The sequence below is a fragment of the Balaenoptera musculus genome, chromosome 7, assembly GCF_009873245.2.
Source record: "Balaenoptera musculus isolate JJ_BM4_2016_0621 chromosome 7, mBalMus1.pri.v3, whole genome shotgun sequence".
Lineage (NCBI taxonomy): Eukaryota > Metazoa > Chordata > Mammalia > Artiodactyla > Balaenopteridae > Balaenoptera > Balaenoptera musculus.
In genome coordinates this window covers 74769694-74789486 of record NC_045791.1, presented here as the reverse complement: position 1 = coordinate 74789486, position 19793 = coordinate 74769694, and the positions used below count along the sequence as shown (strand labels likewise).

General features: G+C 35.9%; 1 protein-coding gene across 1 annotated transcript in view; it reads left to right on the top strand.

Annotated features, from left to right (window-relative positions):
* The window catches only part of GTF3C3 (general transcription factor IIIC subunit 3), a 30474-nt gene extending 11042 nt beyond the window's left edge, over positions 1-19432 (top strand). The window contains exons 7-18 of the mRNA XM_036858779.1: positions 885-1032; positions 1575-1674; positions 2476-2579; positions 3541-3712; positions 6316-6518; positions 6864-6965; positions 7600-7735; positions 9571-9808; positions 10389-10579; positions 14614-14738; positions 16472-16624; positions 18047-19432. Of these exons, the coding sequence (XP_036714674.1) occupies positions 885-1032; positions 1575-1674; positions 2476-2579; positions 3541-3712; positions 6316-6518; positions 6864-6965; positions 7600-7735; positions 9571-9808; positions 10389-10579; positions 14614-14738; positions 16472-16624; positions 18047-18169 (1795 nt within the window). The 3' untranslated portion in view covers positions 18170-19432. The remainder of the gene's footprint in view (positions 1-884; positions 1033-1574; positions 1675-2475; positions 2580-3540; positions 3713-6315; positions 6519-6863; positions 6966-7599; positions 7736-9570; positions 9809-10388; positions 10580-14613; positions 14739-16471; positions 16625-18046) is intronic.
* Positions 19433-19793: the final 361 nt, after the last annotated feature.

Below are 19793 nucleotides of genomic sequence, written 5' to 3'. Positions count from 1 at the left end.
CCATGGGTATGGGTAAGTAGGTAGATGTGTTGGGAGTATGTGGGATGTCTGATTTGATTCTCTTTGTAAAATAAGAAGTGAGGTCATCAGCTGAGAGTGAGGATAGGAGAATTGTGGGTTTGGAGAGGAGAAGATGTGAAATAGCTGTCTGGGTCCTTGAGTTCTTGCTACCCCACAGACTGGAAGCATTTGTATTACCTGAGAGCCTGTCACAAATGTAGAATTTCAACCCTGCCCCAGCACTACTGGATCAGAATATGCCTTTTTATAAGATTCCCAGTTGACTTGTGTGCACATTCAAGTTTGAGAAGTACTGGACTGGTAACTGTAGTAAGATTCCTGACCAGCACCATGGGCCCACTTGAGGCTAGTGATCATTAATTTAGAGTTTAGTGAGCATGGGCAGCTGGGCAGCTGGTGGTGAAGGCATATTTGGATTAACCAGGGTTGGAGTTTTTATCAGATGATTTTGATAAAGGGAGAGAAGGGCAGGAGAATTGAGATGTGCAATGGAGTAATTATAATGTTGGATCACAGGGAAGGAGGAAACTGAGGACAGGAAGGGTGCAGAGACAGTGAAAAAGTGGTAGGATCAAAGCTTTGTAGATCCCATTGAGGTAGAAAAGTTGTTGGTATTGCATTACAGAGCAAGTGAGCTAGAATGATATGAAGTAGCTTTGGGAGACTGAGATGTGTAATGTTATGACATTACACATTTTTCTCTGGATCAGCTCTGATTATGATTTTAAAGAAGAGTTTTTTTCCTCCTCCCAAACTTTAAGAAGATGAAAATCATAGTTAATAGTTAGAGGGTCTGTGTAAGAAAATGAATTTTATAATCTGAATTAAATAAGCACTCATCCATTTTGCCATTAATTTTTTAGGAGTTACTATGAAGCCAATGATGTTATTTCAGCTATTAACATAATTGAAGAAGCTTTCTCAAAGCACCAGGGCCTAGTCTCCATGGAAGATGTTAACATTGCAGCTGAACTATACATTTCTAATAAACAATATGACAGAGCTTTGGAGGTAGGAACACTTACGTGTTTCTCTGTTAGGTTTTGAACACGTTTCTGTGTTCTAGAAATTCTTACAAATTGACAATTCCCCATTTTAGTTATATATATTAAATTACTTATATTTTAAATTATATATTTAAAGTCTGTATGGACACATTTAGATTTTATAATAATCCCGTATGAAATATAAAATGTAATTACCGTATAATAAAAGCTATTGCCGTTATCACAGGTGCTAGATATGTGTGTCCTTCAGGGTAGCAGGACTCAGCAGCCAGACTAATTGCTATGATTCATTTCTTAATCTGTTGGGAAAATTAGATTGGTTTGATATAGAGAAATTATGTATTTTCAGTTAAGCATTAGTTAATATGATATAAAAATGTTAATGTATCACAGTGGTTCCTTATTTTAAAGAGACATACTGTTGCTTTTTATAGCCTATTTATATTTTGTAAGGATTATTTGAATTAACTACAAATCTTTGCATTGTGAAAAGGTTTTTCATACATACCTATTGTATTATTTCCTTTTCTTCCCCCATTCTTTTAGGTAATTACAGATTTTTCTGGAATTGTGCTAGAAAAAAAAACTACAGAAGAAGGCGCTTCAGAAGAGAATAAAAGTTGTAGTTTCCTGTGCATAGGAGAGTGTGCGTAATCCTCTCTTGTTCATAATGTGGCATTTTGAAATCGATAGTGTTTTCATAACAAGTTTTCCCAAGGAGCATTTTTTCGTAACAGAGATTCCATATCTTTTTCTTGTGAGTGTTCACTCACAGGTAATCTTTTTTTTTTAAAAAAGTGTTTTCAGTCCCTTTTATTTCTCAATACATCCATTTGAACTTGGCATTTGTCATTGACCCAGGGTCTTGATAGTGCTATGTGAAAAAAGAATGAATTACCGAGCAACTTATCAAAAACCTTTAGAATTGAAGCAGTTTACTTTTCAAAAAGGGCTTAAAATGCTCTCTACTAATTTATTTCAAACTTAAGCATTGAAAAAATTCTACTTGAAACTTAAGCATTCACATAAAATGCTACTTCAGACTTAAGCACACTATTACTTTATCCCTTTCTCAGCCTCTTTGTAGTGAAGACTAAAAAGAGGCTTTTGGATTCAAGAAGAAAAAGAGGAAGTTCATGTATCCGTATTTGTCACTTTTGTTTTTTAGTTCTTTGTAGTTTTGATAGAAGGTGTGGGAGTTTATGTAGGTTTTCAGTAAATGGATAAGGTATTAGGAAAAGAATAGGAAGGATAATTGCTACCAAAGGACAGACCGAAAGAGGTGTAAGAACCTAGAACTAGAGTTGGCCGAACTTAGAATTGACTGTAGAATCATTTGCTTTGAGTGAAGTAAATGAGATCTTGCATAGAAGTTACAGTTTGCTTCATTTGCCCCACTTTGTAAGATTACATATAGGAACTTTTTGTCTGTCTGTCTAATCCACAGCTGGTGAGAATGTTTCCTGCACTATACCGGATGGTGTGCCAATAGATATCACAGTGAAGTTGATGGTCTGCCTTGTACATCTCAACATCCTTGAACCACTTAATGTAAGTAACATTAAGATTTGTACTTAAGATACTTTAGATCAAACCTACAATGTTTAGATAACAAGAAATTTTAAGTTGACCCTAGATTTCATATTAATAACTAGGAAGTCACAGTAAACATCAGATTATTTTGTGTGAATGTCTTTTAAAAGCTAAGTGTTTGGAAATGGGCTTATGATCATTTGTTTTTCTTTTAAAATGAGAATAATCCAGAGATCAGAATGTGAGATTGGGCCTTTTAGACAATTGGCAGTTTCTGACAGCTGTTCTCTTTTGCCGACTTTGGACTAAGTATTTCATTGAATTAAAAAATGTATTGGGCATCTACTTTGCAGACCTTAGGATAAAGTGTTGAAAATAATATACAAATCCCTGTCCTCATGGATCTTTTGTTTTAATGGGATTAGATAATAAATAAAATAAATACATAAAATATAGGATGTTAGTTGGTGATCAGTGCTCTGGAGAAAAATCAGAGAAGAATAGGGGATACTGGGGGTGGGAGGAGTTACAATTTTATTAAATTGGTCAAGAAAAGCCTCCCCCGAAAAGTGACATTTGAATGATGACGTGAAGGAAGTGACGAAGTAAACCAGGCAGGTACCGGAGGGAACAGCTTTCCAGAAAATCGGCAGACACAGAGGCCCTGAGGCCTGGGCATTATTGACTTGCCAGAGGAAGAGCACAGCAGGTCAGTGTTGCCCTAGCTCCTGCAATGCCTGCCTTATAACAGGCCTTCGGAAGCAGTGGCTGAATGAGTGAATGACGGCAGTATGAATTCTTTTTAATAGAGACTCAGAAATGAATTTAAAAAGTGATTATTTAAAGCTGGTTTTATTAAGCCTTTCTCCTCTTAGATTTGCCTCAGATAACTTGTATATATGTTAAAAAGAGAAATATAAGTAGATGAGCGTATTTGTAATGACTGTTTGACTTCCGGCTGTTAACTGTTGGGGTCTAGCCTCTCTTGACAACACTCGTGGAACAGAATCCCGAAGACATGGGAGACCTCTATCTCGATGTTGCTGAAGCTTTTCTGGATGTTGGTGAATATAATTCTGCACTTCCCCTCCTTAGTGCGCTAGTCTGCTCTGAAAGATATAACCTCGCAGTGGTTTGGCTTCGGCATGCAGGTAATACTTTTTTGTAGGAAGGAGAAGTTTTAATCACATAAGCAAGCAAGAACTTATTTCCCTAAGATGGTAATAATTATTATAAAATGTTAATGTCTTAGTGAAAGCATTTCTGGTTTCAGGGCAGTTTTTTTTTTTTTTTAATTTTATTTATTTATTTATTTATTTATTTATTTATTTATGGCTGTGTTGGGTCTTCGCCTCTGTGCGAGGGCTTTCTCCAGCTGCGGCAAGCGGGGGCCACTCTTCATCGCGGTGCGCGGGCCTCTCACCATCGCGGCCTCTCTTGTTGCGGAGCACAGGCTCCAGACGCGCAGGCTCAGTAATTGTGGCTCACGGGCCCAGCTGCTCCGCGGCATGTGGGATCCTCCCAGACCGGGCTCGAACCCATGTCCCCTGCACCGGCAGGCAGATTCTCAACCACTGCGCCACCAGGGAAGCCCCCAGGGCAGTTTTTTGAAAGTCAGTATTTAAGTTGTCTTGGTTTACCGCTAAGTGATTTTCCCTCACTAATGCATTGGAGGAATGATTCACTTAATGGTACCAGAGTGAAGTAGAAAGACTAACATATCCCTGTTAAAAATACCTTAAATACCTGTCTTTTACGTGTCTTAACCACAGGCTCTGGTTTCTAGTAATAGATTGTCAGACTTGGGATGCAATCTGATTTTTGAAGAGCTTTTAAGGATTTATATTTAATGTTATTTTGAGGAAAAAGTTAATATATTTTCAATGTTCTTTGAGCTGAAAATATGCTCAAGATTGGATTTTATATGTCATTTTATTTCATTGCATCTAAATCCACAGTAATCTGAAATAAATCATTTAGAGTAGGAAAAGCAGCTTGGGAAAAACAACTAAATCTCTTACAGAAATGTATGAAAACCAAAAATATTCTCATAGGATTTCCTATTGAATCAACATAAGAGATGCATTAAAGTTTGAATAGTCTTTGTTTCCAATATTGCATGATGGCAGAAAGTTTTAATATTTTCTTAAAATATTACATAGTGGCAGAAAATCCTCTATAACTAGAGTAGCATTGATTGATATTCTGGGATATTTTGACACATATCACAGATATGAAATGGCAAAGAGAGCACTTAATGATTAAGATAGCACGTTACTATTTGGATGAGTGAACATGAATACAAATGTAATACCATCATAAAAAGTTACATTATTTGTGGGTTTTGAATTTTAAAGACATGAGCCGGGAATTGAAGTTTTTATTGCCTTCCATAAGGCTGTGGTATTTAAACTGCTCCTGTTACTAACAGTAGACATTTTAAAATCCTCTTTAATTATGATCATGATACTGATAAATGCTTTTTCCATGTTGAGCCTGTGTAGCTTGAGATGAGTGGAAGGTAAAACCTCAGAATCATCTAAAAATCATAAAGAAATTTGGAACAGTAGATAAGAAAGATCACTAGAGGAATTTAATGCTTGTAGCATAATAACAAAATATCTTTTAAAGTGAGAAGTGAAAAATTATGAGAAATTCTATCACAATGATCCATCCACATTTAGTAGTCTTCCTTTATTACCAAAGTTTAACCTAAAGATAGTGATAAGGAGATATTTGAGAAATCTGAGATTTGAGAAAACAATTGGAGGCAAAATACCATCTTAGGAGATCATTGCAGTGAAAAGGAAAGAGGTGAAAGGGCTTAGATTAGTGAGTGCTGTGGCTATTAGGGTGGAAAGAAGAAATGCTTACCAGGCATTCATCTTCGAGTTCAAATGATAGGACTTAATGATTGATTGGCATAAAGTGTGAGGAATAAGGCCCAGTAGCCTCACTTCTGAGAACTTATCCTGAGGAAATAATTGAGTGAGGTGAGGGGAGGTGGTTTATATTGGAGATCACAAAACTCAGGAGCCTGGCAGGTAACAAAAGTGAATAGAGTAGGTATGTGAGAGGCCCAGGGCAGGGTGAGAACTGGAGACGCCCGTCTAAAGGGTGCTGCTGTCTCTCAGCATGGCTGATGCACCAGGTGGGAATGAAGGGACTCGCTGTTGCCAAATCCAGATTTTTCAAAGGAATCCAGTAACTTGGATTTCATAAAACATCCTAGCTTTTAAGAATGTAGGCAATTCACTGTTTTTAACAGCACTGTGGCCTAACAAGGCATATCTGTAGGTTAAACTGGTCTGCCAATTTGTGAACTCTGGCTTATATACATGAAGATATTTACTGTGGCGTTATTTATTAGAGTAAAAATTTGGGAATAACCTAAATGTCAAATAATATGGTTAAGTAAATAAGCAATTTAATTGAATATTATAATCAGTCAGAATGCCAATGAAGGCATGGGAAAATGTTGAAAGCATAATAGTAAGTGAATAAAGCAGAATACCAAATTGTGTGTGTATATATATATATATATAAATATATAAAAATATATACTGATTACATCCTTGTAGCATAGATAGAGATTAGAAGGGACAATTGTTTTAAAGTACTGGAAATATGCATATATTTCTTTCTTGTTATAATTTTTTTGTATTGCTATAATTTCTTTTAAAATGGAGAAATAATTTTGGCCCACTTACAAATCTGTAGTTCATATTAATGCTTTATTTTAACATCATTTTAGAATGCTTAAAGGCCTTAGGCTATATGGAGCGTGCTGCCGAAAGCTATGGCAAAGTGGTTGATCTGGCCCCCCTCCATTTGGATGCAAGAATTTCACTTTCCACCCTTCAGCAGCAGCTGGGCCGTCCTGAGAAAGCTCTGGAAGCTCTGGAACCCATGTATGATCCAGATACTTTAGCACAAGATGCAAACGCAGCACAGCAGGTAGGCCATGTAACATAGAAAGAAGTTTTTCTTGGTGGATTATGTTTTAGAACTTTCTCCTCGGTTAATGATGTCCCTACGGCTTATATCCAAGTTTTATTTTAGTGTATTAAATTCAGTGTTTTTGAAAAAGTGATTTTGAGTCTTAAGTTACAGAAACTTAACATTATAATTGTTAATGTTATAATTTACAGTTTCTAAAACATTGGATTTTAATTATTGTGAGAGATCATAAAGCAAATGTTCTTAAGGTTTGGTTTCTAAGACAAAACTTTTCTATGCAAACAAAACAATTTACAGCAAAGGAATCTTGTCACACTTATTATCCTGTGCTTATTTACTTAGGAACTGAAGTTGCTGCTTCAACGTTCTACTCTATTGTTCTCACAAGGCAAAATGCATGGTTATGTGGATACCTTGCTTACCATGTTAGCCATGCTTTTAAGGGTAGGTGATGATCTTTCTTTATATTAGCCTTGTTGACTTCTTAAATGTTTAGAATTTGGTTTAAACATAGATTATAGCCATTTTGTAACTCTCTTTTACTCTGTTAAACTCAAACTTTTTAAAGTGAAAGTCAGATAAAAGAAGACTTAGAGATTAATGGTATATAATTGAAAGTTCTACATGAAAGTGTAAACTTTACTATAGATTGTACAATAAAATCTTTGCTAGTACATATTTAGAAAAACGAGAACCATCATGGTATCAGTTATTGGCTCTGTAGACACTGCTATGTGCCAAAATTGTTCACTTTGCAAAAATGTTTTCCGATTATGACATCCTTTCTGAGTCTGGCTTTTTTACAGGGAGGTGGCTGTGTGTGTGTGTGTGTGTGTGTTATAAACTTAGTATGAATTGCTTTCTTTTTCCTTACTAAGGTGAGTAGTGTGACCCAGATTCCTTTGTTAAGGAAAAAATAAGTCTATTCATTCTCTTCTAGGCGTTTATATACACAATGACTGGTCTTTTTTTTGCCTTACTAAAGAAGCTTTCAGGCACACCTGTGACACTTGTTTCCCATAGATTTTCTCTAAAAAATTATGTGACTAAAAAATCTCAATTATCATCTTTAATTCAGGTAGCAATGAATAGAGCCCAAGTCTGTTTGATATCTAGTTCCAAATCTGGAGAGAGGCATCTCTACCTTATTAAAGTGTCAAGAGACAAAATATCAGACAACAATGACCAAGAGTCAGCAAATTGTGATGCAAAAGGTAATTACTTTCATTTGCTTTATTGCACAAAACTTGGCTGAGTTGGAAAAAAAACTCATGAAGTAATACTTGACAGTAATCTAATTGAAAATATATCCTCTTTGAATAAAATGATATTTTCTAATCTAGATCCCTCAGGTAAAATAAACTCTTTTGGTGTTTTTAAAAAAGAAAGAAAGGCTATACGTAAATACTTCAGTTTAAAAAAATTAAAAGGCAGGCATCTGCTTAGATCCTTCTGTGAAAAAACTAAATCTTTTAATTTTGACTTTTTAAGAGGAAAATATACCCTATTTAAAGAAATTTGTGATGATTAGATGATAATACAGATTGCTTTATTTGTCTAGTCACTTCAATTACATATATTCCATTCTCTGTTAAACTTATTTTTGACAAATGTAGCAATGGTCATAAAAAGTCTGAGAATAAGTTGCTTTGGCCCAATCTCAAGTCATGTGACTTTGCAAGCCATCTATTTTTAGCTGAAAAATGATCAAGTATGTTGGGTGAGGTTATTACTCAGAGAACTTTGGAAGAGACCTAGGCTATAAACTAGAGATATCAATCTGGCAGAAAATTTTTTCATTGTTAATCAGGTCCACAGATACTAATTAAACCATTGTTACTGACATGGCAGTGTGCAATGGACAGGGTTTTGGAATCCAGAAGAGCTGAATCTCTGTTAAGCACACTATAAGGACATAAGCAAGATGTCGTGGGGGAAGAGAGTCAGAGGATAGGACTGTGGGCTCAACTGCTCACAATCTAGTCTCAGAGCCCTGCCATCTCTCTAGTTTATTGATTCTGGGCTTATCCCAGTGGCTTCTGCCTCTGCACACATTATTTTGGACTATGTTTCCTTAACATATTTTTCTCTGTATCTGATCCTGGCTGTTTTCTCTTTCAGTATTTCCTCATCTCAGGTCCATTGTTGGTTTTTCTTAAGCTCATAAGGTTTTTGTTTTGTCAGTTAGTTTCATCATGGTGGGGATCACATTACACCAGTGCATCATGGTAGGATTATCTAGGGCTCTTTATGTTACATGCATTTTTTTTTTTTTTTTTTTTTACATGCATCTTTTTACTGATTTTTTTCACGCAACATTTTCTCATGTTCTATTCTCTTTGTAGCTGTTATATTTAAGGAGTGTGTAATATTCCATTGGATAGCAGTTCCATAATTTAATCATTCCCGTATTATTTTTTGATTATATGGTTGCTTTTGATAATTTTCTTTTCTAAATAATACCATAGTGAGCATCCTCATGCCTATAGATTTATCCATATTTCTCACTAGTTGTTTAGGATAGATTCCCAGGAAGAGAATTACTGGATCAAAGACAGTAAAAAATTTTTATGGCTTTTGGTATTTTTCAAGGGCTATAAAGGGAAGTTTCTTACAGACAAATAAGGAAGAGAAGATTTGTTAAGTATGAATTTGAAGTCCTTTGCTTAGCAAATATTTGAATGCCTTGTAGGTGCAGAATCCCATATCTGACCTCAATCATGGATAGCACACTCGCCCTGGAGGAGCATATATTCTAGCTAGCACTGAGAAACACAAATGAAGTAGCTGGACTTTACAATCAGAAATGAGAATTAACCTAGGACTGCAGGTTGTTAGGCAGGCAGAGCAGAGGGGGGTCATGTTGAGGGAGTGGAAACAAGCAGCTCCCTCCTTCTCATCATTGTCAGAAGAATGTTGGCAAGAATTCAGTCCCATAGGGCCATGGTTATTAAACTTAACCGTAAAATTGATCATGTGAATTTTCTTTCTAATACTCCTATTTCTGGAAGTGCAGTGTCCTAACTGATTTTCATTGGTCTCATTTTAGCAATATTTGCTGTACTCACAAGTGTTTTGACAAAAGATGACTGGTGGAACCTTCTTTTGAAGGCCATATACTCCTTATGTGACCTATCCCGATTTCAGGAGGCTGAGTTACTTGTGGATTCTTCATTGGAATATTACTCATTTTATGAGGACAGGCCAAAACGCAAAGAGCTAGAATACTTTGGTCTCTCTGCTGCAATTCTGGACAAAAATTTCAGAAAGGCATATAACTATATCAGGTGATTTTCCAATAACTTATTTTAATTAGATTCTTTGATGGAGCATGTATATTTACTTTGACGTAGTTTCTCATGGCCAAGATTTAATAAGCTGTTTTATTTTAACTCTCTTGTCACTTACAGATTAATTTGTTCATTGGTGATTCTCAGAAGTAGTATATGAGAGCATGCACTCCCATTTACTTAACCTCTTGTGCCTCAGTCTCCCCATTTATTGTGATAAAACAGGCATCATAATATTACCACCTTATAGGATTACTGTGAGAGTTAAGTGAGTTGTCGTATGTAACACCTTTTAACAATGTCTGATACACATTATTATTACACAGTGTTCATTGTTCTGCAGCTATGAGAGTGGGCTGGGAGAGAAAAGGTGAAACTTAAACCTCTTGATTCTGTTTCGTGGTTTAAAAGTTTTGCTGAAAAGCAGAAACAAGATGTAGAAGCACTACATCCTCCTTGTTGGGGGCGGTGCATTTCAGTGTTCGTGGGATAGCACTGAAAGGTTTCAATCTTAAAAATCAGGAAGATTTTTCTTTTTACATTATTTTTTACCCTCACCCTCTTTCTGCAATTTTAGGATAATGGTAATGGAAAATGTCAATAAACCCCAGCTCTGGAACATTTTCAATCAAGTTACCATGCATTCCCAAGATGTACGACATCACCGCTTTTGTCTCCGTTTAATGCTGAAAAACCCAGATAATCATGCCCTGTGTGTCTTGAATGGACACAACGCATTCGTATCTGGTAGTTTTAAGCATGCACTTGGTGAGTGTCCTGGCATATGACTTTGTCTCCTTCCCTCTGCCTTGGTTTCTTTATCTCTGAAATGGAGATAATAATTGGACCTACCTTGTAGATTATTGTGGAAATTAAATGAGTTAATATAAAGTACTTAAAATAATGCCTGGCACATACAGTAAGTGGCTATAAGTGTTCTCAGTAATTATAATAATGTTTATTTTTCTTATGATGCTTTGGTTTCAAAAGGTTAAAGTAAGTCTTTAAAGTAGGACTTTTTTTTTTTTTAATGGTTTTTAAAATGTATTTATTTATTTATTTTGGCTGCGTTGGGTCTTTGTTGCTGCACGTGGGCTTTCTCTAGTTGCAGCAAATGGGGGCTACTCTTCGTTGCGGTGCATGGGCTTCTCATTGCAGTGGCTTCTCTTTGTTGTGGAGCACAGGCTTCAGTAGTTGTGGCTCACAGGCTGTAGAGCACAGGCTCAGTAGTTGTGGCACACGGACTTAGTTGCTCTGCGGCATGTGGGATCTTCCCGGACCAGGACTCAAACCTGTGTCCCCTGCATTGGCAGGTGGATTCTGAACCACTGCGCCACCAGGGAAGTCCGAAAGTAGGACTTTAAAGCTCAACAACTCTCCCTGCTGAGGCTTGTTCGTTCTCAAAATAATTTTAATTAATTATGGATGCTTTGCTACCTGATTTTAATTTGCTATAGTAACAAAGAGGGACTTAAGATTTGCTGATGGTTCATTCCTTTAGGACTGCGGTCCCGAACCTTTTTGGCACCAGGGACCAGTTTCATAGAAGACAATTTTTCCACGGACCAGGGGTAGGGTGGGGTGGAGGGGAGGGGGGTGGGAATGGGGATGGTTTTGGGATGATTCCAGTGCATTACATTTATTGTGCACTTTATTTCTATCATTATTACATTGTGACGTATAATGAAATAACTATACAAATCACCGTAATGCAGAATCAGTGGGAACCCTGAGCTTGTTTTTGCTTGCCACTCACTGAGTTACAGAGTTTTGATATGAGTCTGCATCAGTTGATTTATTATGGTCTCTGTGTAGTCAGACCTCTCTGCTAATGATAATCTGTATTTGCAGCCGCTCCCCAGCGCTAGCATCACTGCCTCAGCTCCACCTCAGATCATCAGCGATGATATTCTCATAAGGAGCATGCAACCTAGACCCCTCGCATGCACAGTTCACAGTAGGGTTCGCGCTCCTATGAGAATCTAATGCTGCCACTGATTTGACAGGAGACGGAGCTCAGGCAGCAATGGGAGCGATGGGGAGTGGCTGTAAATACAGATGAAGCTTCACTTGCTCGCCTGCCGCTCACCTCCTGCTGTGTGGCCCAGGTCGTAACAGGCCATGAACGGGTTGGGGATGCCTGCTTTAGGAGACGAGTCTTTTTTTTTTGCCTTTATTTATTTATTTACTTACTTATTTACATATATATATATCTCTTTCAAATTTTTTTTCCCATTTAGGTTATTACAGAATTTTTTTTAATATGTCTTTGTTTTATTTATTTATTTTTATTTTTTATTTTTTTGACTGCATTTGGTCTTAGTTGCGGCACACAGGCTCTTCGTTGTGGTGTGCGGGCTTCTCTCTAGTTGTGGTGCATGGGCTCCAGGGCATGTGGGCTCTGTAGTTTGTGGCACACAGGCTCTCTCCGTTGAGGTGTGCGAACTCAGTGGTTGTGGCGCGTGGGCTTATTTGCCCCACAGCATGTGTGGGATCTTAGTTCCCTGACCAGGGATCGAACCCACATTCCCTGCATTGGAAGGCGGATTCTTTACCACTGGACCACCAGGGAAGTCCCCTATTACAGAATATTGAGTAGAGTTCCCTGTGCTATGCAGTAGGTCCATGTTGGGTATCTATTTCAAATATAGTAGTGTGTATATGTCAATCCCAGAGTCTCAATTTCTGCTTTGGTAACCATAAGTTTGTTTTCGAAGTCTGTGAGTCTGTTTCTGTTTTGTAAATACGTTCATTTGTATCTTTTTTTTTTTTCGATTCCACATATAAGCAATATCATATGATATTTGTCTTTCTTTGTCTGACTTACTTAGTATGATAATATCTAGGTCCATCCATGTTGCTGCAAATGGCATTATTTCATGCTTTTTAAAGGCTGAGTAATATTCCACTGATATGTACCACATCTTTATCCATTCATCTGTCAATGGACATTCAGGTTGCTTCCGTGTCTTGGCTATTGTAAACAGCGCTGCAATGAACACTGGGGTGCATGTATCCTTTTGAACCATGTTTTTCTCCAGATATGTGCCCAGGAGTGGGATTGCTGGATCATATGGTAGTTCTGTTTTTAGTTTTTTAAGGAATCTCCATATTGTTCTACATAGTGCCTGCACCAATTTACATTCCCACCAACAGTGCAGGAGGGTTCCCTTTTCTCCACACCCGCTTCAGCATTTATTGTTTGTAGACTTTTTTGATGATGGCCATTCTGACTGGTGGGAGACAAGTCTTTATATTAAGATTTATTTACATAGCTCTTACTAATTCTAATTAAACTCAGGGAAAATTTAATCATTTATAGGAAATTTCTGTAATAAGGAATCAGGAGCAAACAAGTAGAAAAATACCTAACCAAAAGTTTAGGTGAGACATGTATCTCCTGCTGCCTGAAAGCTAGTGTTGCCAAGTTCACTTCTGAATATACTGTGATTTTGGCTGTTTAATACTTTCATGTTTCTTTGTGTATGGCTGCTGTTTTTATGGTTGTTCAGCCAGTAATCTTGAACATCAGACACTGAAACTTTCCTTCATTGTGTATGCTTTTTTGGAATTGTTAGTTTAATATTAAGAAAATATAAAATAGAGATTTTATTTTATTTTCCTATATTTAGAAACTTTTACACTACACAAAAATAGGAAGTCCAAACGGCAGGCTACCATCTGTGCTGCTAAAGAGATTTTACAGTGCTGTTCCTTCTGGAATAGAAGTTTTCTTATCTATATGATAAATTAGAGATCATACCTTTATAAGAAAAGTTTGCTTAAATTCCTCTATCTCATACAGTTAGGCATTTGATATGAGACAATTATATATATAGAATACATGGAATTCACAAAACCATGAATTCTTATTTTATTATTAAATACATTTAGCTCTTCTCAGGCAAAACAAAGTAGTTGCTACATTTGGGAAAATAATACCCATAACCTATAAAACAAAACAAAACTATGTTTCTTTTTCTCACCTCCATGATCCATCACATTTGAATTTATAAGATAGGTCTCAATTAATTTTATGAAAGAATTCACCAAAAGACACACTCCCCCATTGGCTTTTAAAAAGATTTAAGATCATAAGATATATTTATGATCACAACTGATACATTGTTTATTTTGGAAGTACTATTCTACATGGAAATGTCTAACTGTACCTTAAAAAAGTTACTTTTATACTCATATTTAATCTTTATGGTCAGGATATGTTCCTGGGTAAATCCTTCTAATTTTGTTATATGTTATATATTATTTTAAAATTCAAATTAATATTCACCTGGTTGATATTTTTTTATTTTTATTTATTTATTTATTTGTTTTTGCCCGTGTTGGGTCTTTGTTGCTGCGCACAGGCTTTCTCTAGTTGCGGTGAGCAGGAGCTGCTCTTCATTGCAGTGCGCGGGCTTCTTATTGCGGTGGCTTCTCTTTGTTGTTGAGCATGGGCTCTAGGCACACAGGCTTCAGTAGTTGTGGCACATGGGCTCAGTAGTTGTGGCTCACAGGGTCTAGAGCACAGGCTCAGTAGTTATGGCGCACGGGCCTAGTTGCTCCGCCACATGCGGGATCTACCTGGACCAGGGCTTGAATCTGTGTCCCCTGCAGTGGCAGGCAGATTCTTAACCACTGTGTCACCAGGGAAGTCCCTGGTTGATATTTTAGAATGTACTCCTTGCATATGTTAAAGTAACAGTAATGTTTGTTTACCTTAAAATATATTAGAGTAAGTGTTGAAGAAATAAGGAACTATGTTTTTGTCCCACCATCTGACATCACTGTTCATTTTTCAGGACAGTATGTGCAGGCCTTTCGCACCCATCCCCATGAACCTCTCTATAGCCTCTGTATAGGCCTAACCTTTATTCACATGGCATCTCAGAAGTATGTATTAAGGAGACATGCTCTTATTGTGCAGGTAATTCATTTGTATTCCTCATTACTTGATTTTATGTTCTTTAAAAATGAATATACTTAATGCTTTTGTTACTCTGCTTCAAAAGTAGTACCTGCTTAGCGCACATGTTGGGAGTACCCAACACCTATGCCTATGTTCAACACTCATGGACCAACATCTAGGGGTACCCCCGGCTAAGACTTATGCAACCACGTAGAAAAGGGTGCGCAGCCAGATCGTAAACGAAGAAGACACAGGCGGAATCCTGTGCAGGCTTCCTTATATTCTGGAGCCTCAGAGGCTTCCAGCCTTCTAGGTCCTTAAGATTTTTTAATTAATTTAAAAAATATAATAATGTATACATACAGTAATGTATGAATATGTGCCTGTGTGACTGTTTCCTTACATCATCACCACAATTTGCTCTTTTAAAGTCTTCTTAGTTCGTAAAGCAGTTTGAAATTACCTTTTTGTTTTCTTGTTTACGTTTTTACATAGCTTGTCTCCTCTAGTAAAAATGTAAACTCCAAGAGATCAGAGATCTTATCTGTCTTGTTCACCCCTGTATCCTCAACACTTTTGCTTCTATTTCAGTTTTTATGTTTATATATTTGATGCATGTATATACCTGTTTTTTAAGTAGTTAGGAAAGGAAAGAAAACGTTCTTTCTCAGATTTTTGTCTTTAAATTTCTCATTTTTAAATAAGAAGATAAGATATTTCTGAGATTGTTTGTCTGCTGATACTTAACAGAGAACCATGTTTTTCAGTGGAGTAGAGGTCATAATTCATGTACTCAAATGGGTTCATTTATTGTGCAGAAAGTATGATTTGTTTACTGAGCATAATTTTTATTCCTAGAATGCATTAATTCTAAAGAATTCCTTAATTTTTATTATTAATTTATGAAGGAAAATTTGTGACCATTTAGTACATAGCAGATCACCCAGGAAATTGCATTTTATTTTCTGTACGTACAAATTAGTTGATTTACTCTTAACTCAGATAAGATATTTATTTAATTACTTACATCAGATACTTGCACCTTGCAACTTGAAGCTTTCTGTGCGTGGTAAAAGTTGAAGCCGCATTAAAGGGGAAAGTGAATACAAGAAGAAGTGAAGAAGCAAGTTGCTTTTTGGACACTGTGACACACAGGGAGCCTGCATCATTTCAGTTGGGCTCTGAAATCATCAGTTTCTCCATAAAACTATTGAGTCAGAAGTTTTCAGAGGGAAAAAAAACCAAGTTTTTTAAGGTTAAGAGGTTATTAAGGTTCTGAGAGGTATATAAAAGGTACCATTTACCCAGAAAGGTTAGATACGCTCAAGTGAGTTTGCTCATGAGGATGAAACTTTCTGAATTGTCATTATAAGGGCTTGGATTTTATATTTTGGTCAAGCTTTTAGACATGTATCTCAAACCTAAAATTTTACTGGCCTCTAATGCCACAAAAGCCAACTTGAAACCATAAAAATATATATTCTGTTTGCTTATAGATTACAGATCTTTAACAGCTGGTTGTAACATTTGGCTTTGTTTTCTATGAATTCTTTTGTCTTTAGTTTAAAAAAATCTCTCTTTTATACCTTCAGAAGAGATATTGACCATGTTGTGATATAACACTACACCACAGGCATATATTCTTTTAGGGTGGCACTGTCTTTTTGAAAAAAAATATTTGTATTCCTGCACCTGGCACATACTGTCAAATGAGTGAACTATTGAATTATTTATCTTTTTCTTTTTGGTAGGGCTTTTCCTTTCTTAATCGATACCTCAGTCTACGTGGGCCTTGCCAGGAATCATTCTATAATTTGGGCCGTGGCCTTCACCAACTGGGGCTGATTCACCTTGCAATCCACTATTATCAGAAGGCCCTGGAGCTCCCTCCATTCGTGGTAGAGGTATTGTATGATTTACTCTAAAAACTGAGGAGTCACCTCATTTCATCTATAGATAAGTGCAGTTAGCTCAGTGTAGTGGTCCAGACAGTGAAATTAATTGTAGCTTATATATTAAAATGTATTTTCCCCTTATTGAATGCACTTATTTAATTATGTTCAGCAACAAGTAATTCTTTGACATCCTGGCCTTAATGACCTGATCAGCAACTATGTGGCCATATATGACTTCTGGTTATGACCATTTCAGTTATCCTAAGATAGCCCCTGTGGTTAACAGGTGTGAGCTGGTAGACAGGAAGCCTGAATATTGAGTAGTATAGCCATTATTCATTTCCAAGTTCAAAAGTGTAACTAACATACTTCTTTATAAAAATGAAAGACCAATATAAATGCAGTTTTGTTTAAGATAATGTAATATAGAGTGAAGTGTTGCCAATACTATGATAGTCTGTGTTTAAAGCCTGATTTTTAATTTCTGAAGGAAAGTATGTTTTCACTGTTAATTTTTTTAAGTTGCACTCATAATCCCCACATTCCCTCACAACTGTTTTCTATTACCCTTGTTCAACATTAGCCACTAAGCAAATGAATACATATTCTTATAGTTATGCTGATGAAATACATATACTTTTGTGTTCTTTATTTCATAAGTACTTTATGTATTGCTCCTTAAGCTTTATAGGTATCATTTTTCATTGTTGCAGATGTTTTTTCAGGTGACTATAAAATTTTGCATGGGGAAGATTAGGAACATAGATCTAATCTATTCCATTGAGTTCACTGTTTTGTTATTTAAGTAGAAAAAAGGTAATAACACTCATAAGGTAATCATTATAATCAATTTGGTTATAATCATATAATCAATCATATAATCAATGTGCCCTCCTAGACCTATTCTTTATATGCCTTTCTGTTATATAGTACAGGTAGTTTTTTCCCATCTGGTCATTTGTGTTATGATTTTTTTTTTGCATGCAGAAGTTTTACATTTTTTATGAAGTCATATCAATCTTTCTCTTTATAGTTTCTACCTTTGCTGTTATACTTAGAAGGGCCTTTCCTACCCAAGATTATATTATTGTATTTTTCAACTGTATTTTTCTTTTATGGTTTCACTTTTTTACTCTTAAATCCTAATTCATCTACAGTTCATTCTGCCATGTCTTGCGGATGAGACTTTTTTCTTTAACTTATTGGTTACACATTTAAAAATATTTGATGATTCAGTTACTGTAACAATTAACTGAATCAGCATTACCTGATAAAAATTTAAATCCAAGGTATATGTCTAGTTTTATAAATTTTTTTTAGTATTATGAATTTTAATAGTTTTTTGAACGCTTACAAAACTATTTATTTGCCATAAAATTGTCCTGGTTGTCAGTTTGAAATATAACTCATTCATATATTTTTTCCCCCTAGGGTATGGAAGTTGACCAGTTAGACTTACGAAGAGATATTGCCTACAATTTGTCTCTCATATATCAGAACAGCGGGAATATTGGAATGGCTCAGAAGCTTTTATATACTTATTGTTCTATATAAAGCCCCTAAGCTGGGAAAGCAGCTTGGGCAGCTGCTGTGCATGGACCAGTATTTTCTGTCTCAGGGCTTATTAACCCAAAAATGGACATGATAATTTCAGAATTATCTGTGTATTTCATTTTTAATATATGATAATGATCTTTTGGTAGATACACAAAATTATCATTCCTGCAAGAATTTTATATTGGTCTGTCATTTTCCCTTACCATTTTTTGGTAAGTTGTCCCCCAAACTGAAATGGACAGTATTAGCCATTGAACCAGCATGGAGTTGAATACACTGTTTTTTTTCACACCATTTATTCATTTGTGTATTTAATACTGTATATTAAACACCTACTATGTACCAGGCACTGTGATAGGTGTTTGGAATACAGTAGTAAGAGAGATATTACCTCTCAATACAGTTCTTTAAATACAGACCTTGAGCATATATTTATTTGAAAGAAATGTTTGCTACATTTCTACATATATCATTGTTGTCAGTCATCCATTTCTTAGTGCCCTGTTACTATTGCCATTAGTTTTTCAAATACATAGAAAAGGAGGTTGCTTAGCAGAGGAAAGACAGATTGGGACTCTCATGTCAGCACAATTATATAATTCACTTAGTTCCTTGCAAACTTATTTTAAATGGTTATGTGGTAGGAAGACAAGTAATGGAGTTAATCTTTTACTTTTCACCTGCATGTATCTTAGCCATAAAGACTGAGGGCTTGGAGGCTGGGCTTATTAATTCATAGCAAACTGCTCTGAGGCAAATAAAAAAATGCATTATCAATGTTTGGCTTTCTGACCAAAAAAAAAAGAAAAAAAAGGTGACTTTTTTTTTTTCAATAGCCATGACCTGGTTTCCATTTCAAGATCACTAGAAATGTAATAGGAAGACTGGGGAATTGTATGTATGGAATAAGGTTTTACTGATGAAGCAGAAACAGATAAAAACCTTTTACTTATCTCAAATATTACATATTCTTGGATCTAAGATAACAGTACTTGTTAGATATACTTGGTTTAATAAGAGCTTTTTAGAGTTTCTTTTTAGGGGGAAACAAATACTGTAATAAATGTACATGTGGATTATAAGACCCAGTCCAATTGCGGGAGGAAGACAAGTATGAGATTTAGGATGAAAGAAGTACAGTGGGGGGCTTTTTAGGAATTCTTACCACTGTTTACACTGTATACATAACTTTGTAGTTGAGAAGCAGAATTTGTATGTAATAAGTAAATGTATGGTGCAGTCTGTATGTGTGTATGTGTATGTATGTGTATATATAGAATTTAAATAAACTTTATTTTTGTAATTAAAGTTAATTGTTTCATATGCTTATATATATATTTTATTTCATGCCATTTGCATGTAATGATAAAGCCGACTGTGATAGAGTGATCAGGTAGATTTGTGTCGTGGAATCCTGTGGAGTTGAGTACTCTGTGTTCAGAATTTCTCTCTTGAATTAAACTCACTGTGCTGTAACTCCAGTATCTGCTGAATAGCCTTGGAGGACACAATAAATCTCTCTAGCAGTCTTCTAAGAAAAAAAAAGCTGATAAATGCATGAGTTTGTTTATCATTTAAAATCATAACTACCATTTGCTGAGTGTTTTTACTATGCTACTGT